Below are 25,418 nucleotides of genomic sequence, written 5' to 3'. Positions count from 1 at the left end.
CTCGAAGGCGGCGGGGGGGGCGCCGAGCGCCGGGAATTCCCCGCAGTGGCGGAGGCTGAGACCGCGGCCGGGCCGGCGGGGCGGGGGGCGATGGGCGCCGGAAGGGCCCCGAGCGGACACCGCGACGGGCGGCGCTGCCTCCCCGCCGAGCCGAGCGCCCGCCGCTGACCCGTCCGGCCCGGCCGGGCCTGGAGAGGTGGGTCCTGGTGCGGGGCGGGGAGCGGCGAGGCTGCCGGGGCACGGCGGCTGTGGGCGGCCCCGGCGGGCTGGGGAGCTTCGTGCACGCTAGAATAGGGGCGGTTCTGGCCGGTCTTTAGTTTCTCTTTCTAAAATAGAGTCGTCCTCGTAGAATCACGGAATTGTTTGGGTTGGAAGGGATCTCTGGAGATCATCCAGGCCAACCCCCTCCTGCCAAGGCAGGGTCACCTCGAGCAGGTGACACAGGAACGCGTCCAGGTGGGTTGTAAACGCCTACAGAGAGGGAGAATCCACGCCCTCCCTGGGCAACCTGTTCCCGTGCTCTGCCGCCCTCAGTGTAAAGAAGTTGTTCCTGCTGTTGAGGTGGAACTTCTTGTGCTTCAGAAGGAGCAGGGTGTCGGTCTTCTGCCGTGCCCCGCCCCTGCCCTTCTTACCAGTCACACTTGGCTGGTATAAGGGGGTTATCCTGCTGGGGGACCGGGAGCGTAGTTTAAAGGTACCACTAACAAGCTGGGAGTGGTCTTTGTATAGGCAATAAAAGTAATTAGAAAGGTGTATCTAATCAAGCTGAAAAACTGTGTGAGTTCTTGGAGCTGCAAGCTTGTGTGTTGGTATAGGGGAATCTGGCAAACAAAATGAACAAATTGGTCGAAGGTGTTGAAACAGAAGCATGATGGAATACTGGGACAGGAATACAGGTGCTGCAGGCTGTGTTGCTTTAGAAGAAGGGAGCACAGACTAGCGCTGAGGTGGTCTTACATGCTAATGAAGCATTCAACTTTTAAGAAATTACAGCTTTAAATCTTGGTGTTTCACCTGGTAGGGAAAATACCCTTATGTACTTAAATAAATCAATCCCCAGCAACTTAGAAGTGAGAGTGTGTGTGTCAGCTGTTCCAGTGAGTGGTTTGAGGAGCTTTTTGTTTCTGAAGGAATCCCTTAATTTCCTCACTGTCTTACACTGTATGTATGCAGTAAAATCAGTGTGCTGGAAGCCAGCTCTGGAAAAAGCAGAGTGAAGGGAAGATTATTGGCGTAACAGTAAAGTCTGCTCTGGGCTCCAAAGATCAAGCTTCTCTTCTGAGACAGAGTTTTCTGAGGAGTGTTGTTATAGACTATGGGAAACATAATTTCCTGTATATTGGTGTATGATCAGATGTTACTGCTGTTAATAATACCAGTTATCTGCTAGTACTTGTATCCTAGCGTTTTGGGAGTTGTAGCAGAATTACTGTAGAAAGCAAAAGAATTCCAAGATTACTACTACTTTTTGTTCTTTGAATAATTGATATTTTATAACAGGACTTGCGTTAGAAGCATTAGATGATCGCACTAAAACTTAAGTATACGACTGTTGCCCCAAGTTCTAAGCACAATTTTTGATCTAAACTCTAAAGTGAGAAGGCAGAAAACACTGGTTGAGTAAACTTTAGATCAGATTATATGGAGGTTTTAGCCACCTCATCCCCCCCAACTTTACATCTTTACTAAAACTACTTATTTTTAGAACCTTGTATGCTACATTTACAGTTCAGAAAAATATAAGGTGACATTTGCTAGAGTACTAGCTAGATTGTGTTTTACAAATAAAATTAAATGGTAAAGAGTTCTTTAAAAGAGCAAAGAGGATGAAGTGACACCTTTGTACAGCAAAAGTGGGTAATAATTTAGAGATAATCTTAAGATTGCATAAATTTCAGCAAATATTCTAATTTGGTTTTCATTAAGTCTCTGTTTTCTATATGGCAGTTAAAAAGTAGGGAAAGGGTGAAAATTATTGGTCAAATACATGAACAAACTGTATTTAGTTTACTCAGGGTGGAGAAGTAGAATAATTTAATCTGACAACACTGGAAAACCTGTGCATGGAGTTGCAAAGCCAGTAACAGTTGTTCATATGATATAAATAGATGTGTTGAATTGGAGATTGTGCATTATGTCTGTAAAATATTAAATGTAGGATGCCTGCTAGGAAAGTGGAAACTCCCTTGGAAAAAGTGCAGACCTGTCACTGCACATGCTATCTGTATCTGACTTCTTTAGAATAGATTTTGAAGAAAATAAGCAAAAAGGTAGAAGAAAACAGGATAAAATGCAATGTGGGTTTAGGCTTTGATAAATGTTTTGATTCTTTCACAGGGATTTTTTTTTTAAAACAGAGGAAGTCTAGATAGATAGTCCATATTGAATAAAAGAGTTACAGTGATAATGAGATCAAGTTTGTTAAGATGGTGATGACAGGATTAACACAAGGGTCAGGCTAGTAACTAGCTTGCTACATCATATGTGTCTCCCTTATGCACAGGTCACTTTGCAATCAGTCTTATGGTTTTGCTGTATGTGTTTATACTATAATTGCATTAATTAACTTATTTACATGGTTACACAGGGTTTCTGTGTGGAGTTCTTAGTGTATGAAATCATAGATGCTACTAAAATTTGACAGGACATTTGGGGAGAAGAAATGAAGTTTGGGAAGGTAAGTGAAGCATAAGTAGCTTGAACGTTCAAAGTCATCCACTTAGGAGCTGCTAACAGGAAGTTGTGTTCAAATGACCAGGTTTGTCTGAAATAATGAGATTTAAACCTGAACACAGAATTGTAGGACAACTCAAGTTGGAAAGGACCTGGGAAAATCATCTTGTCCACCTTCTGGTGTAAAAGGGAGCCTAGATGAGATTATCTGGGACCCTGTCCAGGTTGTGAAAACCTCCAGACGTTATATTGGTGAGTTGCAGGAGGTGACCAAGGGCCATCAGTTCAACTCAGTTTAACTTGCCTTTTAGTAGCTGTAACAGGTGTTTTCAGTTGAATTAAAAGTTAATGCACTTAGATAAGGCTTTCATAATATCACTGAACTTGTGAACTTACTGAATGTTAATTAATCTGGCAGTGTAATTGAGTGGGAGGAAACTTATGACTGGGAGGTAGGACCTACTGTTTGGTTTACAAAAGAAGATATGAAAAAAACAAACCCTCTTAGCTTTCATAAATAGTTGTTCTTTATAAACATTTTGAAATGGGAAGCAATGAACACCAAAAAAATGCCTAATGACATAATATTCAGTGTTAGCATGAGAACATATGGGTTTTTCAGTAACCTTTGAATATACTTATATTTGGTGCTAGAAAGATTTAATAGCCAAGAGCTATCTTGGTCCTACTTGTGTTTCTTTGGCAGTACTGCTCCTAATTAGTTTCAACATTAAATGTAATAGTTTAATAAGCAGGATTATGTGATGCTGAGGGGATAATATTTCATTGACTCCAACTTTTGGGGTTTTTATTTTCCCCCTCTTCTTTTCAGGTAGTTGTCAGGGAAAGTGACAGCATCCGCAGGAAGGCAGATTGATTACATTACATTGGGGACACAAAAGGTTTGCAAATTAGTGATGGAGGCACTGGAGTATGAAACTGTTCAGAGAAAGTAAAATTTATCAAGCACTGTTGTCATAAGATAGGCTTTTTAGTGCTTTTCTAGTTCTTGTGAGAGTACATTAGTTTTTGTAAAAAAGCTTGATATTGAAAAAATTGCCTGTTGTACCTAAGGAGATTTTGCTTGATTTTTCTGGCTTTCCCAGATGTTCATGATTAATGAACAACAGTGATCTGGTTTGTGAGCTTGGAGACGGTGACTTCTGTTTCCTGAAGGCAACGAAACTAAAGTGATTTGGAAGGTCTAGTTTAGCCGATGTGCTGACGTGTTTCTGAAAGAACACCAAGTATGCTGAGGCAGCAGGACTGTGCCCTTGTACGTATGGACTCTCAGGGAGTGCTTTGGGCCTGTGGACTTTGTCCCATATGAAAGGATGAACAGTGGCCAAAGTTAGCAGCTACTGAGATGTGCGTGTAGAGATTTATTTTTTTTTATTTAAAAATGGAGCAAGTATCCGTAAAAAGGGATGTCTTTTTCTGTAGAACAGACTGTTCACCACTGAAATCAAAGAGAACCTAAGATTTCTGAAGGAGAGATGCAAAATGATAGATGCTTTAAGAGACTGGAAGTCTTACTTCTTTTAACATCATGTGTCATATGTTCCATGTGCTGTGTGGAGTTTTTGATGCTGGTTGCAGGAATTCTGTATTATTCCTTGCAGTGCTTGCTTTAAAAAGTGTCTTTTTAAAAAGAAAGAAAAATCAGTACAACTTTTCTGAAATTAAGGTGAGGGCTGCAACATGCTCATCCAAGATTCCTGTGGTTCAAATGCATTTCTTGAACTTGAAGTTTTATTTTTGTGTCTGCATGCATGTATGTGTATATAACCTTCTGTGTAAGGCAAGGTAAATGAGTACAAAAATTATGCTCTTGTTATTAACAGCTGGAGACTGTTCATACTACCTTTATGGAGTCAAACTCCTTGACTCTGGAAGGTAAACGGTAAAGTGGTTTGGACTTCAAAAAACAGGAGAATAACCATCTTAAAATTATTTGCATTTGACTTTTGGAAATATTTTGAAAACAGTTCTGTTCTCTTTCAGATCAACAGATGGGGCAAAATGGGGATCTGCTCCATATTGGGAAAAATTTATTGTAATCCTGCTTTTACTATCTCTCCTTCTGATCCGAGAATAAGATTAGAATTTCAAACTACAGAGATCTGTTTGTGCAGTGGTCTGTTTGCTATTAGAGCTTCTGCATCCCATGTTCCTTCTGTGTAGAATGTGTTTTATATTTAACTACCTCCCATGGTGTTAATGACTAGTATTTGTAAAGCTTTGTAAAGAGAAAAGCTATATTTCTGCCAAGCATTAGTAAGAAATGGGAAAACATTCTTTTTCCTCAAGATATTTATTATATTAAATCAAAGATGTTCTATAACATATGTTGAGTATTAGTGAACAACAGGAGTGGTTTCTGTAAACCCTTCTTTTCTTCACATTTTGTGAAAGAAAACTTAAGTGGTGCCACCTCTTCAAACTCATGCTCTTAGAAAAAGGGAACATAATTACTCCTGCTAGAACTTATTACTCTGTCCTGTTAACAGTGTTGGGGTCTTGTTTGTTTTTAAACATTAGTTATGTAATACAAACACTAGCACTGGTATTCATATAATGTATTTCTTTTTGGATGTGAAGATTAAAGTCCTTTGAAATAGACTTTCACATTCAGATCATTCTAAAAATAAGTATAAATGCAACGTAATTATTACAGGCAGAGTGTTTAGCTAATGTGCTAAAGTAAAGGAAATAAAAAGTAAAGTATTAGGGAGACCTTTCTTATAATGGGATTTGTCATAAGTGGGATTTTAAAGCTTGCATTAAGTAGGCAGAGATGGACATCAGTTGTATTCAGAGACATTAACTTATCAGTATCCCACTTCAAATATTTTAGTGGGAAATCTTTCACTTTTAAGTAATCTGTCTCGTACAGATTATCTCATGAATTGCAACTCCAGAGAGGTCAAAATTCACTCAGGTGCTTCACAGTGACAGCTCTGGGACATTTGCAGCAGTGCATACAAGTGTGGCTTTGATTTGGAGAGGTTGAACTGATTAAAACATAGTAGCAGTCGGTGGTTGGACTCGGTGAGCCATCCTGCGAGCCCTTCTGGCATCCTTCTGCCAGATTCGAGGAGCTGTAACTCCTGGTGTAATCAAAGCACTTCTTTCATTGTTGTTTACAGTTCATGTTTTTTTTAAATGATGTAATATAATACTGGATAACCTAAATTTATATTCCTGTCCTTCAGTAAAATGACAGATTACAGCTGTAGTCAGGGATTTCTTACAGACGTAGCCCCATTTTGTATTATAAGGGTTTCTGTCTATCGTGACAGCAAAAAAAAAGGAGATGGGTAAAATGTGCTTTTCACCATGACCTTTATAGTACTGCTGATCTTAAACTGCTTAATGGCAGTTTGTTGTCAGTTAGTATGCAATATGTTAGTCAAAAATGTATATATCAGATTTTTCTGAAACTGGTATCTTGTGTGTAGAAATTTAGAAAAACATTATTACAAAGCCCCTTTAAATTATGTGGGATTGTATGCTTCCCTTCTAAACAGTGTCCAGTGCTGGCTTAGAAAGCAGCATCAGAAAACCTGAGTTGAATAATCCTGTAAACTAAATGAGATCTTTTGAGTAAAAAAATATTAGAGTAACTAGTTCTCTTAGCATGTGCAGGTTGTGTACCTGAATTTGTAAAATCTTGTTTCTGTAGTCTGAGTCTTAATTGGAGGGTCTTTCTCTCTTGAAAGCTCATAAAGGCAGTAAGTTTTAGTTAACAAAATGCAGAATAAATGTGGTCTCATCTTCTCATGTTGTCTTCTGTTTTCCGGTATTGCCATCTCCTGGTGGAACTGATATGTGCAAGAAATAGGGAATGTACGATGCTCAAGTTTAGGAGCTATAGGAAAGTGTGGGGATAAAGCTCCATTTATGTACAAGGTCACAAATCTGTTGCTTTCTTCAAGAGCTAATGATAAGCTGTGACACTTCTTTAATGGCGTTTGAGTCGAGTGTTCAGAGAAAAGGAGATGTGTTGCCTTGAGAGGGCAAGCTCTGAGGAATTTGATGAGATGGGTGACAAGACTTGCAGGACCCTTGGTAAAATGGAGGAGGATAAGCTGGTATGTTATGTTTGCCTTAGGAGACAAAACGAGCAATTCCTTCAGCCAGTTAATGCAGTTTGAATGATGTAGTGCTTTTGGTCAAGGTCACCTTGGAGTGATACTGTTCTTACAATGAAAAGGAAGCAAATCTTTTTTGCAGGGCTCATTCTGCTTAAATATGAGGCAGAACAGCAAGCAAGGGAAGCTTAGGCATCAAACAGTGTACAAGGCATCTGTTCGCCTCCTGAGTATAGCGATTAAAAGGACTCCAGTTTTGGTTTGTAGTTTTTCTGTTTTTTCTCACCATCGCAACTCCATTGCTGTCTATTTAGTATAAACGAGCTGTCACAGTTTTTTATCATGTTTCCAGCAAATGGCTCCGAGCAAATTGAGACAAATGTGATAACAGCACCATTGTTCAGCAGTAGCTGTACTACAGCTCTTCATAATGCTGCAGTCTGAAAGCTTTTCCACTGCTGCCGTGGTGAGGGAAGTTGGACCAGAGAGAACAAGCTCCAGAGCAGTTGATCCCTTTACCTCTTAGTATCTAGAAACAAATGGAAGTCCAGTTTGAATTTAAATAGCAAATACACAGGAGAAGCAGCAATCGTGGCTGTGTGTTTTTCCTGCACTAATGGCTGCCTTTCCTGCAAAACTTCTGCTGATTGAGTCAGTTTGCTGTTTTAGTAAGTTTTCCTAAAATACAAACTGTCTTCATTATGCTCAGTTCTTTCATTCCAGCATTTCTGTTGGTTCATTAGCAAATCATCAGGAATGTAAAGATTTGTTCAAGAGGGAAAAAATAAAATTAAAAGTCTGCTTTTCATAGAATTCACATCAGTAGTTTGTTGAAGGGCGGGGGGGGGATGTTATCAGGCACTGGGTAGCATTTCTTAGTATTGCATAGAGATGCAAGGAATCTTGATGTTCATAACTAAGTAAGAATGAGCGGTGTCTTTTTTTGGTTGGTTGTTTTTGAGTTTTGGAGGTTGGCTTGTTTTTAAATCAAACCCCAAAACTTGTAGTTAATAACTCTTAACAAAAATGCCTTTAGGGGTTTTCCCTTAAGAGCTGGTGGTCAAGAAAATATATAAATTTATTTAAGGTGGTATTTTCTTATTGAATGTTTTGCTGTGCCTAAGTGATGTATGTTGTAAAAAAGCCTCAGTGTAATATTTACTTTGCATTTTTCATTCAGGTGGGTCTGCCTAGTATTTTAGGGTGACAGTTTTTTTATGGTCAGACTGTTGTAAGTTTTTTCCACTCATATTGAAGCAGGTCGTTTTACTGAATATGTTTTCATTCTTACCATATCTGCAGTCAAAAATTACTGTAATCATTGTTTGGAAGGAGGTTTTCTACTGTGACCAAGAGTAGCTACTCATGCAGTCTCTTGAAAGACAAATGCAAGTGTACCTTAAGATTCCATTTTAAAGTTTGGGAAAACTGTAAGTATTTGCATTCAAAAATGAAGAAAGTTTGGCACTTGTGGTCAGGAACCACCAGTAGTTAGTTGATTTGTTGCAACTATACTCTTTTACTGCTCATTGCCGGCTTGCAAAAACTCTGATACAGTATTCCTTCAGAGTTCAGATAGTGATACCAGCCAAATTCTAGGTTGGTGTTAAGCCTTAATAAAAATGAATTTGAGGGTTCATAAATCTGATACGTATTCAAAATATTTTTATCAAATAACAGTGAAACATGCTTCTTTTCTAACCAGCATATTTTTAATGTAAAATGGATTTCAAGATTTTTCTGCAAGATTAAGATACTTTGTAATTATTCAATCTTGTCAAACTTAGACAGAAACACCCTGCAGTATTATTTTGGAAGGTTTTCAGACTCTTGATGAATTTGTCTTTGTGAAAACTTTGCATTTATATCTGTCTTTTTAACAGCTGTCATGGAGGAGTTGGTAGAGGATGACATCTGTATTTTGAACCATGAAAAAGCAGACAACTCTCACAAGAGAGACAGTGATATTCCTGTTTCATCCTATAGTGGAGATGAGTCTGTTGCCTCACACTTTGCACTTGTCACTGCATATGAAGATATCAAGAAACGACTAAAGGAGACAGAGAGGGAGAACTCCCTCTTAAAAAAAAGAGTGAGAATTCTAGAAGAGAAGGTAAGAAAAAAAGTTGATTTACCAGTTTCTGGTAGCAGCTTCTTTTTTGCTCCTTGCTGCATGGCAGAGCAGATGGTTAAGGATTTAAAATATATACTTAAAATAGTTTCCATGTTAAAAAATCTTGGTCAATTGTTTTATTTGCTGAAGTGAAATGCAGTTGCTTCCTCTGGTAGTCTAGTTGCATCATACTGGGATTTTTGATTCTTACTGGGCATATATATGATGCAATGCAAAAACAGTAGTTTTGATTCAGAAAGATGTGTAGTTGCACTGGATTGTTGCTGTAGTTTACCTACCTCTTTATGGTGTTTATTAACTTGAGCACATGTGACAGTATTGTTGAATAGTGAGGTGCAAAGCCTGTAAGTTGTCAGAATCCAGGAATTGTCTATCAAAAGACTCTTGGGCTCAGCATACCTAAATATTAAGGAAAAATTGGTTGCTAAGACTATCTAGCTAGGTCTAACTAATTGCAGTCTCAAATCTGAAATGTCATGCTTAACACAGATGTTGGCTGTCTATTCTTTGATGCAGTAATTCTAAAACATAAAGGAATCTTGTCATTTGTTTTATATGCAGTTTCTCATGCCCGTAATCTAGTGAAGTTCATAAAAGCTAAAAATTGACCAGGACACAGGTTTTTCCTCTCCAAGTAATGAATGCTGTCATTAAACATATATCCATCATTCAGTACTGAATGTCTTTGTACTGCAGAAGTTCTTGACTTTGATAGATTGCTTTCTTATATGAGATGGGAAGATACATCCTAGTGTTAGAGCTAAGACATTTTCTAGGAATTAGTCCTAAGTGTGTGCTACTGATTCTTGAAAGCTTTCTAAGTATGTGTTTTGTGGCATTAGAATACAGAGTCTGAGTCACACTCAGCACAACTTTGAAACACTTATTCAGGAATTCTTGGTGACTAGTTTGACAAGATTGACTTTCTGTCAAAAGGCAAAACTGTCTCAGCATTTTCTTTATGTAAGGTCTGGGGGGTGATGGGAATAGGAATAGAGCTCTAGACTGAATATTCTCTCAACCATGCTGAGTGTAACATCTTTTATGTAGTTACTTAAAATCAAGATAAGCAAGACTTGACCTTGACAGTTCCTTTTGTCTTGCATCTTTTGGTTTGGCCTGGTTCAGCTTAATTCTCTTGAAAATGATACTTTGTTTTCCATGTGAATACTGTAAAAATGTTTCTGAGAGAGGAATATTGAAAAGGCCAAGGCTGTTTAAGTAACAGAACTGACTTTCAGTCTTTGTCAATAGCTAATATATCTGTATGTTTAAAAAATATATGGGGAGTTACCCCTTTTGAGTTTTCAATTTCAGAGTGTAACTTCCAGAAAGCTTATTAAGCCTTTGTGTTCTATTTCAATGGCTTTATTAGGGGTAGGAAAATGTAAAGGACTAAATTTAAAAGGAGTAGAACATATACTTTGAGAGTTAATACAAAAGCAAAGGGCAAAAGTTTCTTATCTTTATGGCTTGCTTTCCCATACTTTTTTTTGAGCAAGCACCTAAAAGAGGAGATATTTAAGGCAGGTACATATGTGTCAACACTTTGGTTTTGTAGGTTTTTTTGTGTAGCTCTTTGATTTTTAAGAAAATACGAACAAATCTGTTGCAAATATCTACAAGAGGAACACTAAACATGTTTAAAGGAAGTGTGCAGGATAAACAGGATGAAAAAGAAAATGCAATACTCAGTCAAACCAAGAATTTTGTATGTGAACAGATGTAATATGATGTAAGACTTTGCTTCTTTCTGTCTTATTAAAAATGCTAAATATATTTTAACTCTGCTCCCCATTTTCTGGCAATCTAGTTGGTAGTGCTTATTCTGCTTTGCTTGTCTCTTGCCAGAGCAGGCAATGAGGGAGTGGTGACCTGAAAGTTAATAGTTGTTTGTAAAATAATTCTGCTTTGGCTTTTCTTACATAACTACGCTGAAAAAAATCTTTGTTTACATTATGAGTCATTAAAAAAATATGTTTGGTTTCCTCTGAACTTTCTATATGTTGTGTCTCTATGTGCTTAAAACTCCTTTTTCAAAAAGCAGTTTGTACATTTTCAGAGTCTGGAAAAAGTATGATTAAGGGATTATCAGTGTGAGAGTAATCATGATTTGTGAATGGTTTTTAAATACTCATAGCAGTCTAATGAAAAGTATCCCTGCCCATGGCAGAGGGGTTGAACTAGATGAGCTTTTAAATGCCCCTTCCAACTGAAACTATTCTGTCATTCTATAAACTAGCGAGCATTAAGTATGGTTAGAAATTGCAGAATTTGTAGACAGCCTTTGTTACACTTCTGTAAAAAACTTTGTCCTGTAACTTTGGTCCATATCAATGTATTTGATTAATTTATTATCTAAACTAAAAAAAAAAAAAAAAAAAAGGCTGTTAGATTAGTATTGGCTGCTGTACTATTGCCTTTTTTAGATTGTGCAGTTCTCAACAAAACATACAAAACTTATTTCTCTTGTCTGTTAAACTTTTAGCTGCTTGGCTCCCGGCGGGAAGAGGAATGCAGCTCAGTTGGGCGTGAACAAGTGAATAAGGCATACCAAGCCTATCGAGAGGCCTGCATCGACAGAGATAACTTGAAAAGCAAGCTGGAAAAAATGGTGTGCCTTTTTAAGTAATGACTTAAATGCATGGTTTAATAAGTACTTGCATAGCTAGTAAATTTTTACTGTAGAATGAATTTTACTTACTAAAGGTCTGTGGTTAGTTATATCACTCCTTTAGGGTTTTTAAGTACATTACAATACCTTATGTAGGAATAACAATTTCAAGTATCTCAATTTTATTACTGGGCTAGAACAGTGCTAAAAAAAGACCAATATTTTTTTTGTTTTGTCTCTGTTTAAAAAAAATTGAATTGTCAGACATGATAGAAAAAAGCTTCACAAATGGTTTTCTGCTGTGTTTCCCCACCCCCCTCCCCCCAAAAATAGGTGAAAGAAAGTGAGGAATCCTTGAAAACCTTGAACGAACAGTTGCAGTCTAAAGAAGTAGAGCTGTTACAACTGAAAACTGAAGTGGAAACGCAACAAGGTGTGTATCTGGTTACTTCATCTTAGTGCATGCTGATGAGCCCTCATGGTTATATCATGATCTTGGGGCATGAAGAGGTTTAACCCTATGTAGTGGCTGGGTAAGAGAGGCGTGTCTGGCAGTGAGGCACTTTGAGTTGGGGTTCATTTTTGTGAATGGTGACATGCATGTTAGATGATCGTAGGTGAGGAGCTCCATGGTAAAGATCTGAGGCTGTTGTGTTCTACCATAGATGATTTCATAATTTGAGAAATGGGCACAACCTGACAGTGTATAGGCTGTGTCATGTACATCTCTGGACCCCACCACCTTTTCATCAGAGCAGGGTGGGAGCATACTTGTACAAGTACAAAGATTATTCAGTCAATACCACTTCCTCTGGTACCTGCAGAGGATCCAGTATATTCCTTTTTCTCGCTGTTGGGATATATGACAGGTGCAAGAGGATGTTGTATAGCAATATAGCTACAGTCGACAACAGTCACTTAAAGGGCTGGGAGATGAGAAAAGATAGAAAGATGTTGGTTGTAGAGAGCCTGGTGAAAAGAGGAAGGAGAAACAAACAGTGTATCCTGGCAATTCCAAAAGCCCAAATCCAGCTTCTGTTACTGCAGTTGTAAAGAGGACTGGGCTCACGATAGGTACGTAAAACACTATGGAAGAAAAGAAAATCTGTATTAATTTAGTTACAAGAAAAGAGAACAAGAAAATGCCATCTGTGTAGGGATATGGACTGACTTCAGGGGCTGTACAAATTCAGTCATTTGAAAGGTGCTTGAGTTGGATTACTCTCCAAGAGGACCTCAAGCACTGCTTCAGTTGCACAAATTTTTAAACCTATAAGAACAAACTGCATGTAGTGCTAGTATGACTCTTGAGGACCTCATGGTTTAAGGAGATAAGAAGTGCAGAGTTTATAAGGAGAGCTCTGAAAATGTGGTGATTTCAAGCCTTATTTCGAAATCAGTTTTACTAATAACTGGACTCTGAGTATCTTGTTTGAGCAAAAAATCAGTGTGTTTAAGCTTGTTTAAACTGTTAAATCTGGAAATAAGTGTACCATGTGGTTGAAGATTTGAGGGTTTCTTCCTGTCATGTTCTTTTTTTTTTTTTTCTTGCTCTCCAACTCGTGTTCTGCCACTGATTTGATACTAGGATCATCTTAGGTGGCTTCTTACTGTGTAAATTGCTTTGGTCTAATAAGATTTATGTAACTTCTACGCTCTCCCCTTTTGTTTTGATAGTATCTTTTGTTGTTCTGTTTGGAACTTCCTGATTAATCCTGGGGGAAACAGTGGTAAATTATGTAATGATATAAATCTGAGGGGGAAAATACTTGTGTTTTTAAAACATGTAAGAAGTATGCAGATTGGTCTATATATTATGTGTCTTTGCCATAAACTGATTTTTCTATTATCAGTGCCATTTATGCTGGTACTTCCTTTGTATGTAAAATCTCCAGTCTGTTCCTAGAAAGTAGGGCTTCATGCTTTAAACTCAGAAAATAGACCACTTCTCTGCCAACAGCTTTACTAGTGTTACTGTTTCCTTGCTGTCATAAACTGCAATTTCTTCAGAATATAATGTTTTTGTAGGACATGGTCTAGTTGAGCAGAGCCTTACATACTGATTTACATTCCTTGAACTGAGACTGGAATCTGATTTTTTTTTTTGCTTGTCTTCTTTACAGTGATGAAAAGTTTGAATTGTACTCAGGCCAACTGGGAATTAGAGAAGCTGAACTGTGACCTTAAAGTTCATAGTTTGGAACAGGATCTAGAAAAACTCAAGGAAGAGTGCAACAGTCTCAGGAAGGAGTTGCAAAAATCCAAGCAGAAGGTACCTTAATTTTTAAGGAATTTTTGTAGTAATAGTTTATTTTAAATCCCGGGTTCAATCAAAATAAAGGGTTAACAAAGATATAAAGTATATAATTGAGTGAAAGATGAACATCTTGGTAAAATTTACCATCAATATTTTCTTAGACTGTCATGTTTCTTGGAAATAGGCTTCCCAGTGAAATGGTCGTGGCACCAAGCCTGTCCAAATTTAAGAAATCTCTGGGTAACACCCTTAATCATAAGGTTTAGTTTTAGGTAGTCCTGCAATGAGCACAGAGTTGAACTGAATGATCCTTAGGGGTCCCTTCCAAATTGAGATATTCTATGATTTTACATAGGTGACATTTCCTAGCCATTGCCCATATTAAAACAGAAAATAAAGCTTTATGATTTTTATAAGTAGTCATTGTAGTGTTCTGTGTAAGCTGGGCTACTTAAAATGTTTGGGGAAAAAAAACTTTTCTTTCTCTCTTTTTTTTTTTTTTTTTTTAAATTGAATGCTTATGTTAAAGATGCCCTGAACTTTATTAAAGGAGGCCTAGCATTTTTCTTTAGGGTAGCTGCATGAAGCTTGTCAAGAAAGTACCTCTTTGGCTGCCCTTCCCTGTCATTTCTGGGGCATATGTCTGTTTTGAGGGATTAATTTTGTAACCTGGCTGTTGTTAGGATCTCCAAAAGAAAATTAAGATAACGTAATGTTTTTTGTTACTGTTAAGTTATATGTCTAGCGCATTCTTAATACTTTCCATCTTACCCTTGATGAAAGGTGCAGTGGCAGTTTCTAGGACTCTGTGGTCACACTGAAGGTACACAGGGAATGGAAAAGATTTAAATGTGATTGTTTGAAGAGGCAGATTATTTTACATTCCGTATGGCCATTAATAATAATAATAATAATTATGTAATCTTGATTCACACAGTATTTGAGAGAGTCTGCATTTTTTCCACTAGGTGGGGATAAAGCATGTGAGGTGTTTTGTTAACTTCCCTTGTTTTCACTTTTGTCTGGAATTCTTTCAAGTGCTTTCAATAACTTGTAAGATCTGAAGGCATACTGTAACTTGTAATTGAAGATTGCAGATTGTATTGTGAGGGTGAATGTGTTAGATGGAACAGACTAAGGTAGCAGTTGTAAGGGATACCACATGTGACACTTTAAATAACGCTTATATCTGTGGCTTTTGTTGCAAAGAACAAATACAAGGAACAGCTTTTTTGTTTGTTTCTTTTTTATTTATTTTTTTTTTTAAATATGATTTCTTCTTGATCCTGGTAACTACTTAATATAGGAAACATAAAGGTACAAGTTTTCAAATGTGGGGTAATAAAGCACAACTGGTTTTTTTAACTGTGAAATTGAATCTTTGATGGGCAGTGGTGGGAAAGTCGTCATGAGGGGAAAAATCTGTCAGGCCAAATACAGGCAAATCTGATCAATGGGCAATGACAAGTCAGCATTGTTTCAAACCCAACTGGTATTTTTGTTATTACTTGATTTAATTATATTAGTTAGCTTTTTCAAATGTTTTCTACTGTGTAGAAATAGTTTACTTTCTATTTTTTTGTACTTTTAGATATTCTTACTTAGGTTTTGCATTGTAGTTGATGCAGTGTGTACATTATATTGACAAGTTGCTTGAAATGTGCACAGGCTGTCATGAAGCCACAGTAACAGGTATCAAATTCAAAACAGCTTTGGCTAGGGGAAATAGTAGTTGGAAGGTAACAGGAAAAGAAGGGATATGAATGGGAGTTCATCACAGGCGTGGGTCTAGTAGAAACACAGCTAATGAAGTGAGCCCAATGTTTGATTTGTTAAACAGTTCTGTTAAATTCTCTGAGGCTGCCTGTACATGCAATTTTAAAGTAAGGATAAATTATATCCTGTTATAAAAGTAACTTGTGGAAGTAAATCTGAACTTGAAACAGTTTGCTTTAATGTAAAGGTCTTTATATACTGTGATAGGGAAAGAACAAGAAAAAGACTGATTCTTTTTTTTTTATGGACATCAAAAGTCTTTCTCAATTTTTGCTTTCTAAATCAATCATGAAGTCTGACAGCTCAGCTGTTTAAAAGAATACATAGTACAGAGGTGGCTGAGCAATGCCTTCATATGAGTAAGTAGTTTAAGCATTTTTAAGTGGAAATTCTTAGTAGAATTTTGATTTCATTTTGAAACCCTCTGCAGCTAACACAAATGAAGACTACTTGTGAATTTCAGTATTACTGAATATTGTAGTTTCAGTGCCATTTTTTCAGATAGAAGATCTGAAATCATGTTCATTCAGTCTCTGCCTTCCCTTCACTCTGTTACACAGGACCAGGCTCAAGATGAAAATCCATTGAGTGGAGACCACCTTCAAAGGCAAGGTATCCAGAGGTATGAAAAATCAAGTGATGTTCATGTTTTATTTTCAGTTTACTGAGGGACAAGTAAATATTTGAACAAGTAAATATTTTAGCAGCCTATCTTTAAACATGTTATTTCAAATACATTATTTCAAGTCTAGGTATACTCATTTAGCAAGATCATTGTAAATTTTTTTTCTTTGTTATGTTTGTAGTTCAGGATGATGATGACCATTTACATCTTCAGATTGTTGTACAGAAAAAGCAAATTTAATTATCTTGGATTTAAAAATCAGCTTTTTTTAATAATTAGTCGACTTGAGGAGGTGGTAGATAAATTTCCAAGCGTCATCCCAGCTATGGAATATCTTTATTCTGTGCATGGGGAGGTTTCTGTGTTTGCATAGTTGCAGGCTTCAAATCCCTTGCACACTGCTGGAACATACATTCTCGCTTAGTGCAGTGCAATAATATTTCTACTAGAAGACGTTTTAAAGGATTTTTTTTTTAACACTGAGGAGCCATTGTGTGACTTATTCAAAAAGAAATAGCAATTGTCCAGAGAAATGCTAAAATATCAGAAAGCATTTGTTCTCGTTTTGTACCCATTCAAATAATAATTGTAGTTGTGATATGAACTCCTTTGTTATCGTACCTTAAGTATATGTGCTATATTAGGAAGTATATATATCTTTTAATTCTTTATGCGAAAGAACTATACAGGAATGCATGAAAATTCCCAAATGTTCTGTCTTGGGGAAATGAAATTCTGTCTTTCTACCCAGTTATGCCTGTTCATGCACTTACAGGATTTTCCACCAGAGGGAAGAGTGGTCCTTCATAATGACAGATTGTTTAGCATGATGCCTTTTTGCTTCTTTGGGCATTGAAGAGATGGGAAGGGAGATCAGTCACTGAAAGAGAACTGTACAGATATTTCTCATCTTATGTTCTCTGGTATAATGACGATAACGTACGCACTATACACAAATCACACTTTGTCCTTTCACCTTGACTGGATACTTATTCCTGTGGTTTCTGATGGAGCTTCACAGTCATTCTTGCACGCTGATGAATGGTATTCTCTCAAGATACAGCAGTTATCTTTTGATCATTGCTCTGATCAAACTGATAATTTGATCGAATGATCATTAATCAGAGCAGATTTATTCCACAAAGTGGGGTTCAGGTGGCAGCCATCAGAATTAGCATATGTACAGCACAGGGTTTCTTGTAATACTATGTAAATAATGAATGTGTAGTGAATACGTAAGCCCATCCAAAAACCTGTAGAAAACACACATGAAAAACCTCCTGTGAGAAACATTTGTTGTAGCTAGCAGTCTTGCTTTTTATGGGAGATGGAGGCATTTGCAGTTAGTTAACTTCTTGGAGAATAGTTATTTCACATTTGTGAGGAGTCTGCAAATCTGACTTTAAAGTCTCAGTTTGCAAATCTACTTTCCTGTAGATTTAGACAGGCGGTCATATTGAAGGTTCATATTACATGTAGAAGGCAGTATAGGATAAACCCTGAAGCACAGGGTATCCTTGGTTTTCAATTGCAAATTCGTTAAAAGTTAGGCTTTGCAATGGGATTCTAGGTCAGCATCCACAAAAACAATTAAGATGTGTCATGTGTGATTTAATTCTGGTACCTGTAGTCATTTGCAAGATGCTTGTAAAAGTGCTAAATGCACTTTACAAATTCATCCAAACACGTTTCTTCTAGTTAGTGGCAGACACAGCCATTCTTGTATTTACCACTTCTGTGTTAAATATTGGACAGTACTGTCTTGATACAACTTAAGTTTGTTTGGTCTTATTTTTGAGACCAAAACACGTGAATTAATGAAGAGTGGTTGCCACATCAACTTAATTTTACAGTTGTCATCTTTAATGAACTCTCATCAACAGTTCAAAGAGCCAAAAGGATTCTGCAGTAGAAAGGCTCCAGGTTTATCTGAACTTCTTGAAATATCAGTTTTGAAAATTTTAATTTTGTATCAGAATTGCTGACACCTAATACATTACCTATTAAACTATCAGCTTTCTGTGTTCTTTAATGGTGCTTTTTCATTCTGACTGTTTATATTCTGGTGAGATATTTCTGAGCATAGCAGAAAGTTCAATTTCTTTGTTTTAACCCTGTTAGTGTTAACTTGTAGGACAGCCTAGTACCTGCTTCTCAGAGTGATTTTGAGCACATTTGTGCCTGATATATTTCATGCAGGAGTGATCCTATATTGCTATTTTAGAGGGATAGAACTCTCTACATATGCATGATAATACAGTTATAAAGCTTATTAGTTCTTAGTCATCTCGATAGTTTGGGACATTGAGCTGTTTTCAAATAAATGTCTTCGGTGAATGTAGTGAGGAAGAAAGAAATTTTCTGGAAACTCTCACCCATGATACTTCTCTTCAATAAATGTGTTTTGGTGGAATGTTAAGCATTAAAAAAGCATTACTGATTTCATGTTTAAGTTTGAAGTAACTACATACTTATGTCTTTGAACACTAAGTTAATTATTAATCAACGTAAGACTGGTATTCAGTGAGCCTTTGCTTGAAATTTTACCAAGAAACATATGGTAATGCTGACTTCTAATTTTTTTGTTCTTGATTTTCTTACCAACTATTGACCTGTAATGCCAATGTTGGAACGGTGCTGCTGTTGCTAAATAAGTTTCTCGTATTACGCTGTCTTAGAGAATGAATTGGGTGACTATGTTTTACGCTGTCTGATAAGGCAGTGTATTAACATAATAATAATACATCATGCATAGATGACTTGAATATGAAACAGTATGTTTTATGTTTTAGTTTGGTCTGTGTGGGAATGCTCAGTTGGGATCTCAGGTATTCAGTCTGAATTCAGCGTAGCAACGTAGACAGTGTAAGACCCAAATATATATGGAATATTTAAAATTCTGATCAATTAATATTACTAGGATCATAATATGCAATGGGGTGTGTGGTCATTTATTGAAAGGTATTCAAATTAAAACTACCTTCTTTGCAACTTAGTGTCACTTTACTTACATATTTTAACTATTCCTTTGAGATTTCTTATTTTATGGGAAGGTGGTTAGTTTCAAATAATGAAAGGAAAAGTGTGCTTCATATTTCTCTCCATTTGGGGAATTAAAATTATTATTATTATTACCTAGTATGTTAATATATAGTGCATTATATATTGTAATATGCACAAATCAAATAAAATATACAAATGTCCATCAATTTAAGGTCATTATCAGTATCATTCAATGCATTTTGAATTATGGTACTCTAGCAAAATTTGCAGTGTATGTCAGGCAAAACCAATTTATTAACAGATAATGCTTGATAAGCATGTAATAGGCTGCTTTAGAGGTGGCAGTATTTAACTGGTAATAAATTTCTGTTTTGAAAGTGTGCAACAAGCATATTGGGAACTGAAGAGAGAAATGTCTAATTTGCGCCGAGTGACTGATGTGCAAGCTGAGGTTCTACGAAAACTGAAAAGGAATCCAACAGCAACCAATAAAGGCAAGTCAGTGTTTGCAGTAATAGACCTTACAAACACAAGCTGTTAATTCAAGATGTCCTATTTTAAAAATGAACTAGCTATCATATCTTATCAGAATCTCATCAATTGAAGTTGATAAGCTAGACTATATTATGGTTCCAGCTTACCCATTTTCTGCTTTTGCTTCTGTCTCATACTGGTCAACTTCACACATAAAGGTGTTGCTGATGTGTTTTTTCTTCAGTACTGTATTCTGTTCCCCTTGTGGCTTTTTTCTCAGTCAAGTGTTGCTTATGTGCACAAGGCTGAGGTGTTAAGTTTACTTGTATTTGACCTTTTACCACAACTACTTCATATTAGGGGGGAAAAAAATCTTTTTGCAAATGCAGTCTTATTTTCCCAGTACAGAATATATGAAATTGGAAATATTTTAAAAATCAGACTTTAACAGACAGAAGTTTCCTTATGGTTCCATGTTTCCTTATGTCAGTGTTCAGAAAGGTTGTCTTTTTTAGCAAAATGCTGCACAATATGACATTTTTTTGAATGTCAAAATACTGGGGAAGCAAAACTGCCTTATATAAGGGTTAAATAATTTCTGTATAGAGTATTTATAATTTCTGTGAGCAGTTCATCAGACAGTTCTTCTATTTCATACATATGTTTCTCTCAAGCCAAATGCTAGACTGTCAGTCAAACACTGTGGTAAACAATCTATTTCCTTTGTTTTCTGCTTACTTCAATTGTGGTATTTACTGTGCTCAGAATACAGGTGAAAAACAGTGAACTTGGTTACAGTGTATTGGTGACAATCTCTGATGGCCCTGTCCATTACCGGATCAAGACATTTTGTTTCTAAACAGCTCAGTGAGGTAATGACAGGATTCACCTCCCGGTCAGTCCCTGCCTTTGTGGTCAGCAGTGACTAATGATCACTCTCTCTCTGGTACTTGGCTGATACAAACTATCAACACATTTTGTAGAGTTGGCCATATGTTACCAGGTGAGTTTGTGTTCCTACAATTCTAAACCACATTTGTCAAATAAATTCAGCAGAGAAACTGAGAACTGAATGGGTCTTTAATCTGAAATCTGTCAAGGTTTGACGTGATCATATCGTGTCTTTCTGTCCTTATTTTAATTTGGAGTTACCTGTCTTGCCACTACACAAGTACTGATTTTTGTTTTCTCCTTGGTAAACAGTCTCATTTTCTGGAGTTGTTCATCCACAGTCATAAAAGGTGTTATTGATGGATCAGGAAATAGTGGACTTCTGCCTTTTTCTCTGTAGGCTTTTTTCACTAATTTTTCAGAACTATGTAAGAGTGGACAGGTCTGTTGACCCTGCTCGTCAGCCACCCTTAGGAACATGATGTGGATATTTTATAAATATATGCTTATATTTTTAGAAAAATCTGGGCTTATGAAAAATATGGGTAGAACTGACTTAAACCTTCCACTTCCTATACATCTAGTACTGGCTGTTTTAGCATCTACAAACTAGCTGCCACTTCAGAGGTGCATTAAGTCTGCAGAACATGTGTTTGTTACTCTGTGTGGGACATGAACAATATCAGTTAATGTGCAGATTCTACTTATCTGTCATTTGCATATGGAGGCATTTTCAACAAATGTGTGTCTGTGGGAGTTTTTTATTGTTGATTGTTTGTGTTTTGTTTGGGGATTTTTTTTTTTTTTTTTTGCATCTTCAGTCTATTTTCAGTGGATTCCATTTTTCTTGAACTTCTAAAGGTCTGTAGGCCTCAAATTGCTTTTTACAGCTCTCAGCACAAAGAGGCCAAATCCAGTGCCTTATAATGTCTCTCAGACATGATGCCTGTGCTATTGGAAGGTGGTTTTGGTTGACATTTGTGAATTGGGTACTGCTTTTTAATTCACAGTGACAAACAGAAGTTGTATTCTTTGACCAAGATGGTTCCTCTTTCTGTCCCTTAGGAATTAAAGTTAAAATTTGCAGTTTATACTCAAGATTCACATCTGTTCTAGAAAACAGTGTGTAAGATGTGAGTTTCTTTAACTGCAGAAAGCATTAATCTACTCCCATTACATGTTTATGTACATGATCACTATAAAAAAAAAAGATTGGTTTTATTTGGCCATCTGTTCAGATGTGCATTGAAGATGCACTTCTTCCATTTCAGGTAGATGCTGTTCTGTTTCAAAATCCTCCCTTTCCTAGCACAGTTTAAAACTTCCTTGGAATTTCAGATGGCTGAATATTTCAGTCTGTCACTTCACTTTTGGAAGTCAGACAACAGTGGCACACAGAGAACCTGGGAACACCACGTGTTTCCCTCTTACTGCTTCATGGACAGTGAGAATTCGCTTTCTGGACAGCCAGAGAACACAACTTGTTAAAAGAATCAGTAGAGGAGGAGGCAGCACTCAGTGTTCTGCATCTGGTTGATTTCTCCAAGCGCATGAAAATCCTGTTTCAGCATTCATTCCAGTCCGGTCAGAAAGATCCACCAGTTTACCTGTGTTCAAGTGGGAGTCAGGAGGTTTCCTTGGAGTTAGGTGTGTTTTAGACATTGTGATTTCAGGTTCTTGGGTTCATCTTGTAAAGTTAGACTGGTGAGGTTAGTATGGTGTTTGTAACTTTTAAGTAGTTACTGAATATGGTCTGAAAACTTGTGGCTTGAAAACACTGTGTTTAACATCCCTGCTAGACTGTAGTACATTTGGAGTACATGAAAAATGCATTACATAATGTAATTTTTAAATCTTTTTTTATCTCCTCCCTTCAGCTGCCCCTACTGTACCGGTACAATGTGTAGAATCGAACATTTCAAAGCTGAATTTGACATCTGGGGTAGTCTATAAAAACCTCTCACAGAACAATAAAGACTTCTGCAACGCTGTGTCTACCCCTCTGCTGAGAGATGTCCACATCCCATCGGAAAGGGTGACTCTACAAGCATGGGCAGATGAGAGACCCATTCCAGTTGATGGCAAAACGTTTCAGGAACACCATTCTTACGGAAAGAGCTCTCTGGAAGATAATTCCTGGGTATTCCCAAGTCCTCCAAAGCCTAATGAGAATACGTTTTGGGAAATTAAAAATAACCCAACTTTGTTAAACTGCCCAGCAGATTACCTGGATCAGTGTAATCAAAACTGTCTGCACAAGAGTTAAACAATTTTTTGAATGATTCTGAATAGGCACCTTAACGCTTGAACTTTTTAAGACAGAAAAGAAATTGCTTGAAATGTTCTTTCTTTATTTTTAATTCTAGTTCTGAAACAGAAGCCTAGTCTTCCTCTGCTGTTAATCAGGAGTAAGTTCCTTGATGTTAAAGCTGTGCTGGTATAATGCAAAAATAAAGAAATCTAGCATGGGGCCTAGATAGTCTTGTACTGCAGATGACATACATTTGCAAAAGGTTACACTGAAAAGTGAGTTGATGGAATAAAACAAAATAATTCAGTTCTGTATTTGTTTGCTATTTGTATCTTATCAAGAAAATATTTGGTATCTGATGTTAAAACTTGTACCAGCTCTAAGGTGACTTTTTGATGGTGTCCTTTTTCAGAAGAAGACATAAAATGAAGAACTAGATTATCTTTCCCTTCCTCCTTTCAACTAACTTTCTGATTCCTCTGTTTTTAGAAATGCATTTTTATGTAATCTTTAGCCAAGAAAGGTGAGATTCATTTTTTTTTTCCAAATCCTTGATTTATATTAGATAGTGGCAAGAGAAAAATCTTGGCTATCTTGTTTAGATTGCACCATTTGATTGTGAATTCTAGAGGACCATAAGTAATGCTGCTGAACACTGTGAATCCTGGAGGTTCAGCTTGTTCCTGCTGAAGGGAACTGACTTAACTCTGTGCACAGCGGTGCTGCCACAGAACTCTCCTGCTCACAGGGCAGTTACCCATATCGTGCCTCCTTTGCACAGCACCAGAACCTTGACTCTTTATTTGTATGGTGGTGATGGATACTAACTTTTCTTTTGTGAAAGAAACAAAGCCTTAATTTAATCAGACTTGGTGTTGTCACACTGTTGATATACATAAGAAGTATTTTTGTGGTATCTTTAGTAAGCCACCGAGAACTAGAGTTATTAGAATCTGCCTGCTTTATAGATTATGGGTGTCTAAGTACTATTTTTTTTAACTCTTAAGGCCATGAACTGTTTTTAGGCAAATACAATTTATGCCTTTTTTTTTTAATTATCTGCTTCATATCTGGCTTGATACAACAGGGTTAAGTGAAATGTCTTGACTGCTCCGAAGGTTGAAGAAAAATGCTTTGTAATTTAGATCCATGATGCCTAACTTGTAATGGGCAGGAAGATATTTAATACTGAATGGGCTATTTACACTTGTGGGGGTGGGTGAAGTATTTGACTTCACAGGTCTAGCTTCAGATCAAAGTAATAAAAATTAATTTCACAGCTGTTTAGTAGCAAATTATCTTAAAACTTCTTGCAAATACATGAGGAAGCTATGACTGTAGCATAGCTGTAGTAATGATGGGCTGTAAAAGTGTTACTGGGGCGCTACATGACCTGTGTGGTTCCAGACACTCTTCCCTTCACAGTAAGTATGAAGCCCATCTCCTTCTCTCTCATTTTATCTATCAAAGTCGAAAGAATGCCTTCCAGATACTTTCTACTATAGTAGCAAACAGCATACATAAATAATGTTTCCCATTCACCAGATACAGTTTTTCTTTCTATTATCTTGCTCACATATACTGGGTTGTCTGTGATTAATGGAAATGGTGTCAGATGCTGGAATTTATTCTGACCAATGAACACAGCTGACTCAGGGGAGTACAGTCTCTTGGAAAGTAATAGAACAAAACCCAATATGCATAAAACAAATCCAAGTCACTAGGCTTTAGCTGATAAAAGCAACTACCTGTGTAATAACAAAGAAAACACTTCTCATGTGGCTGCATAAGCTATATATGGCTTACTTTTGGGGTTCCCCACCTCAATATTACAAAGGCGTTTTTTATTAAGTAATGTATTATCCAACAGACATCAATATGATTTGTGCATCGAGGGAATTCTATTGTGTAAGATTTCAAATAAATCTATTTTTGTTTGAAATTGGTTTCACTTACAAATCTTCTTTCCGTATTTGGCACAAAATTTTTTACTTAAGTTTTAATTCCTTGATTGTGTATAAATATTTCTCCAAATACAAACAATTAAATTTGAGGTTCATCCTTTTTCATTCAGAGGAAAAAAAACAGCCATCTTCTGTAGCCTGCTTCAGCATATTCTGGGAAAAGTATTCTCTTGGATGCTGAAACCTGAAAGACTTAGTTACCTTAAGCTATGATGAGTTCAAAGTGGTTTGACTATTTGTGTCAAAAGGTTCCTGATCCCTGCCCTGTCTTCTGTGACAGGGGAACTTAAAATTAAGCTTCTCTGTGCAGAGCCTGAGAATTTCTGGGCTTTACCTTTGACTCTTGTTTTATATTCTGTGCTGCTTCCCGTTCTGGAGAAGGGAGCAGCAATGTTTGCCGAGAGGCACTTCAGGAGAATGCTGATACTGGAGAGAAGTGGGACTGATGAGGGAGAGCTTGCTGTAGGCAGCATTTCCAATCCAATCATTCATTGCCATGTCCAAGCTGTAACATTTGAAAAGGAAGTCCCCAGATTTGGAGTCACCTGGGAGCTTGCTGGCTTGTGAAGCATGTGTTGGGTCCTAAGCTTAACAATCATATTTTGACTGAAGATGGAAAAGTCATTTAAATCCATGCCGCTAGTGGCTTACAGTGCTTTTTC

The 25,418-nt window shown here is 37.1% G+C and overlaps 1 protein-coding gene across 1 annotated transcript; it reads left to right on the top strand.

The window, feature by feature from the left end:
• AZI2 (5-azacytidine induced 2) lies at positions 1-23,333 on the top strand. Its single transcript, XM_017817955.1, has 8 exons — positions 1-196; positions 8,651-8,880; positions 11,390-11,515; positions 11,849-11,948; positions 13,639-13,787; positions 16,109-16,170; positions 19,555-19,670; positions 22,419-23,333. Exons 2-8 carry the CDS (start codon positions 8,656-8,658, stop codon positions 22,805-22,807), a joined length of 1,167 nt encoding a protein of 388 aa, XP_017673444.1. The 5' UTR covers positions 1-196; positions 8,651-8,655; the 3' UTR covers positions 22,808-23,333.
• The last annotated feature ends 2,085 nt before the right edge of the window (positions 23,334-25,418 follow it).

This window comes from Lepidothrix coronata, unplaced genomic scaffold (genome assembly GCF_001604755.1).
Source record: "Lepidothrix coronata isolate B3197 unplaced genomic scaffold, Lepidothrix_coronata-1.0 Scaffold64, whole genome shotgun sequence".
NCBI lineage: Eukaryota > Metazoa > Chordata > Aves > Passeriformes > Pipridae > Lepidothrix > Lepidothrix coronata.
Note: the sequence above shows the minus strand (reverse complement) of the source record. Positions and strands in the feature narration are given on the sequence as shown.

What these genes read in the sequence shown, in the direction of transcription:
- AZI2 (XM_017817955.1), top strand. Translation starts at nt 8,656, where the DNA reads ATGGAGGAGTTGGTAGAGGATGACATCTGTATTTTGAACCATGAAAAA. An exon ending in TGCAAAAATCCAAGCAGAAG is followed by an intron (nt 13,788 to 16,108) that starts GTACCTTAATTT and finishes TCTGTTACACAG; the next exon opens with GACCAGGCTCAAGATGAAAA. An exon ending in CAAAGGCAAGGTATCCAGAG is followed by an intron (nt 16,171 to 19,554) that starts GTATGAAAAATC and finishes CTGTTTTGAAAG; the next exon opens with TGTGCAACAAGCATATTGGG.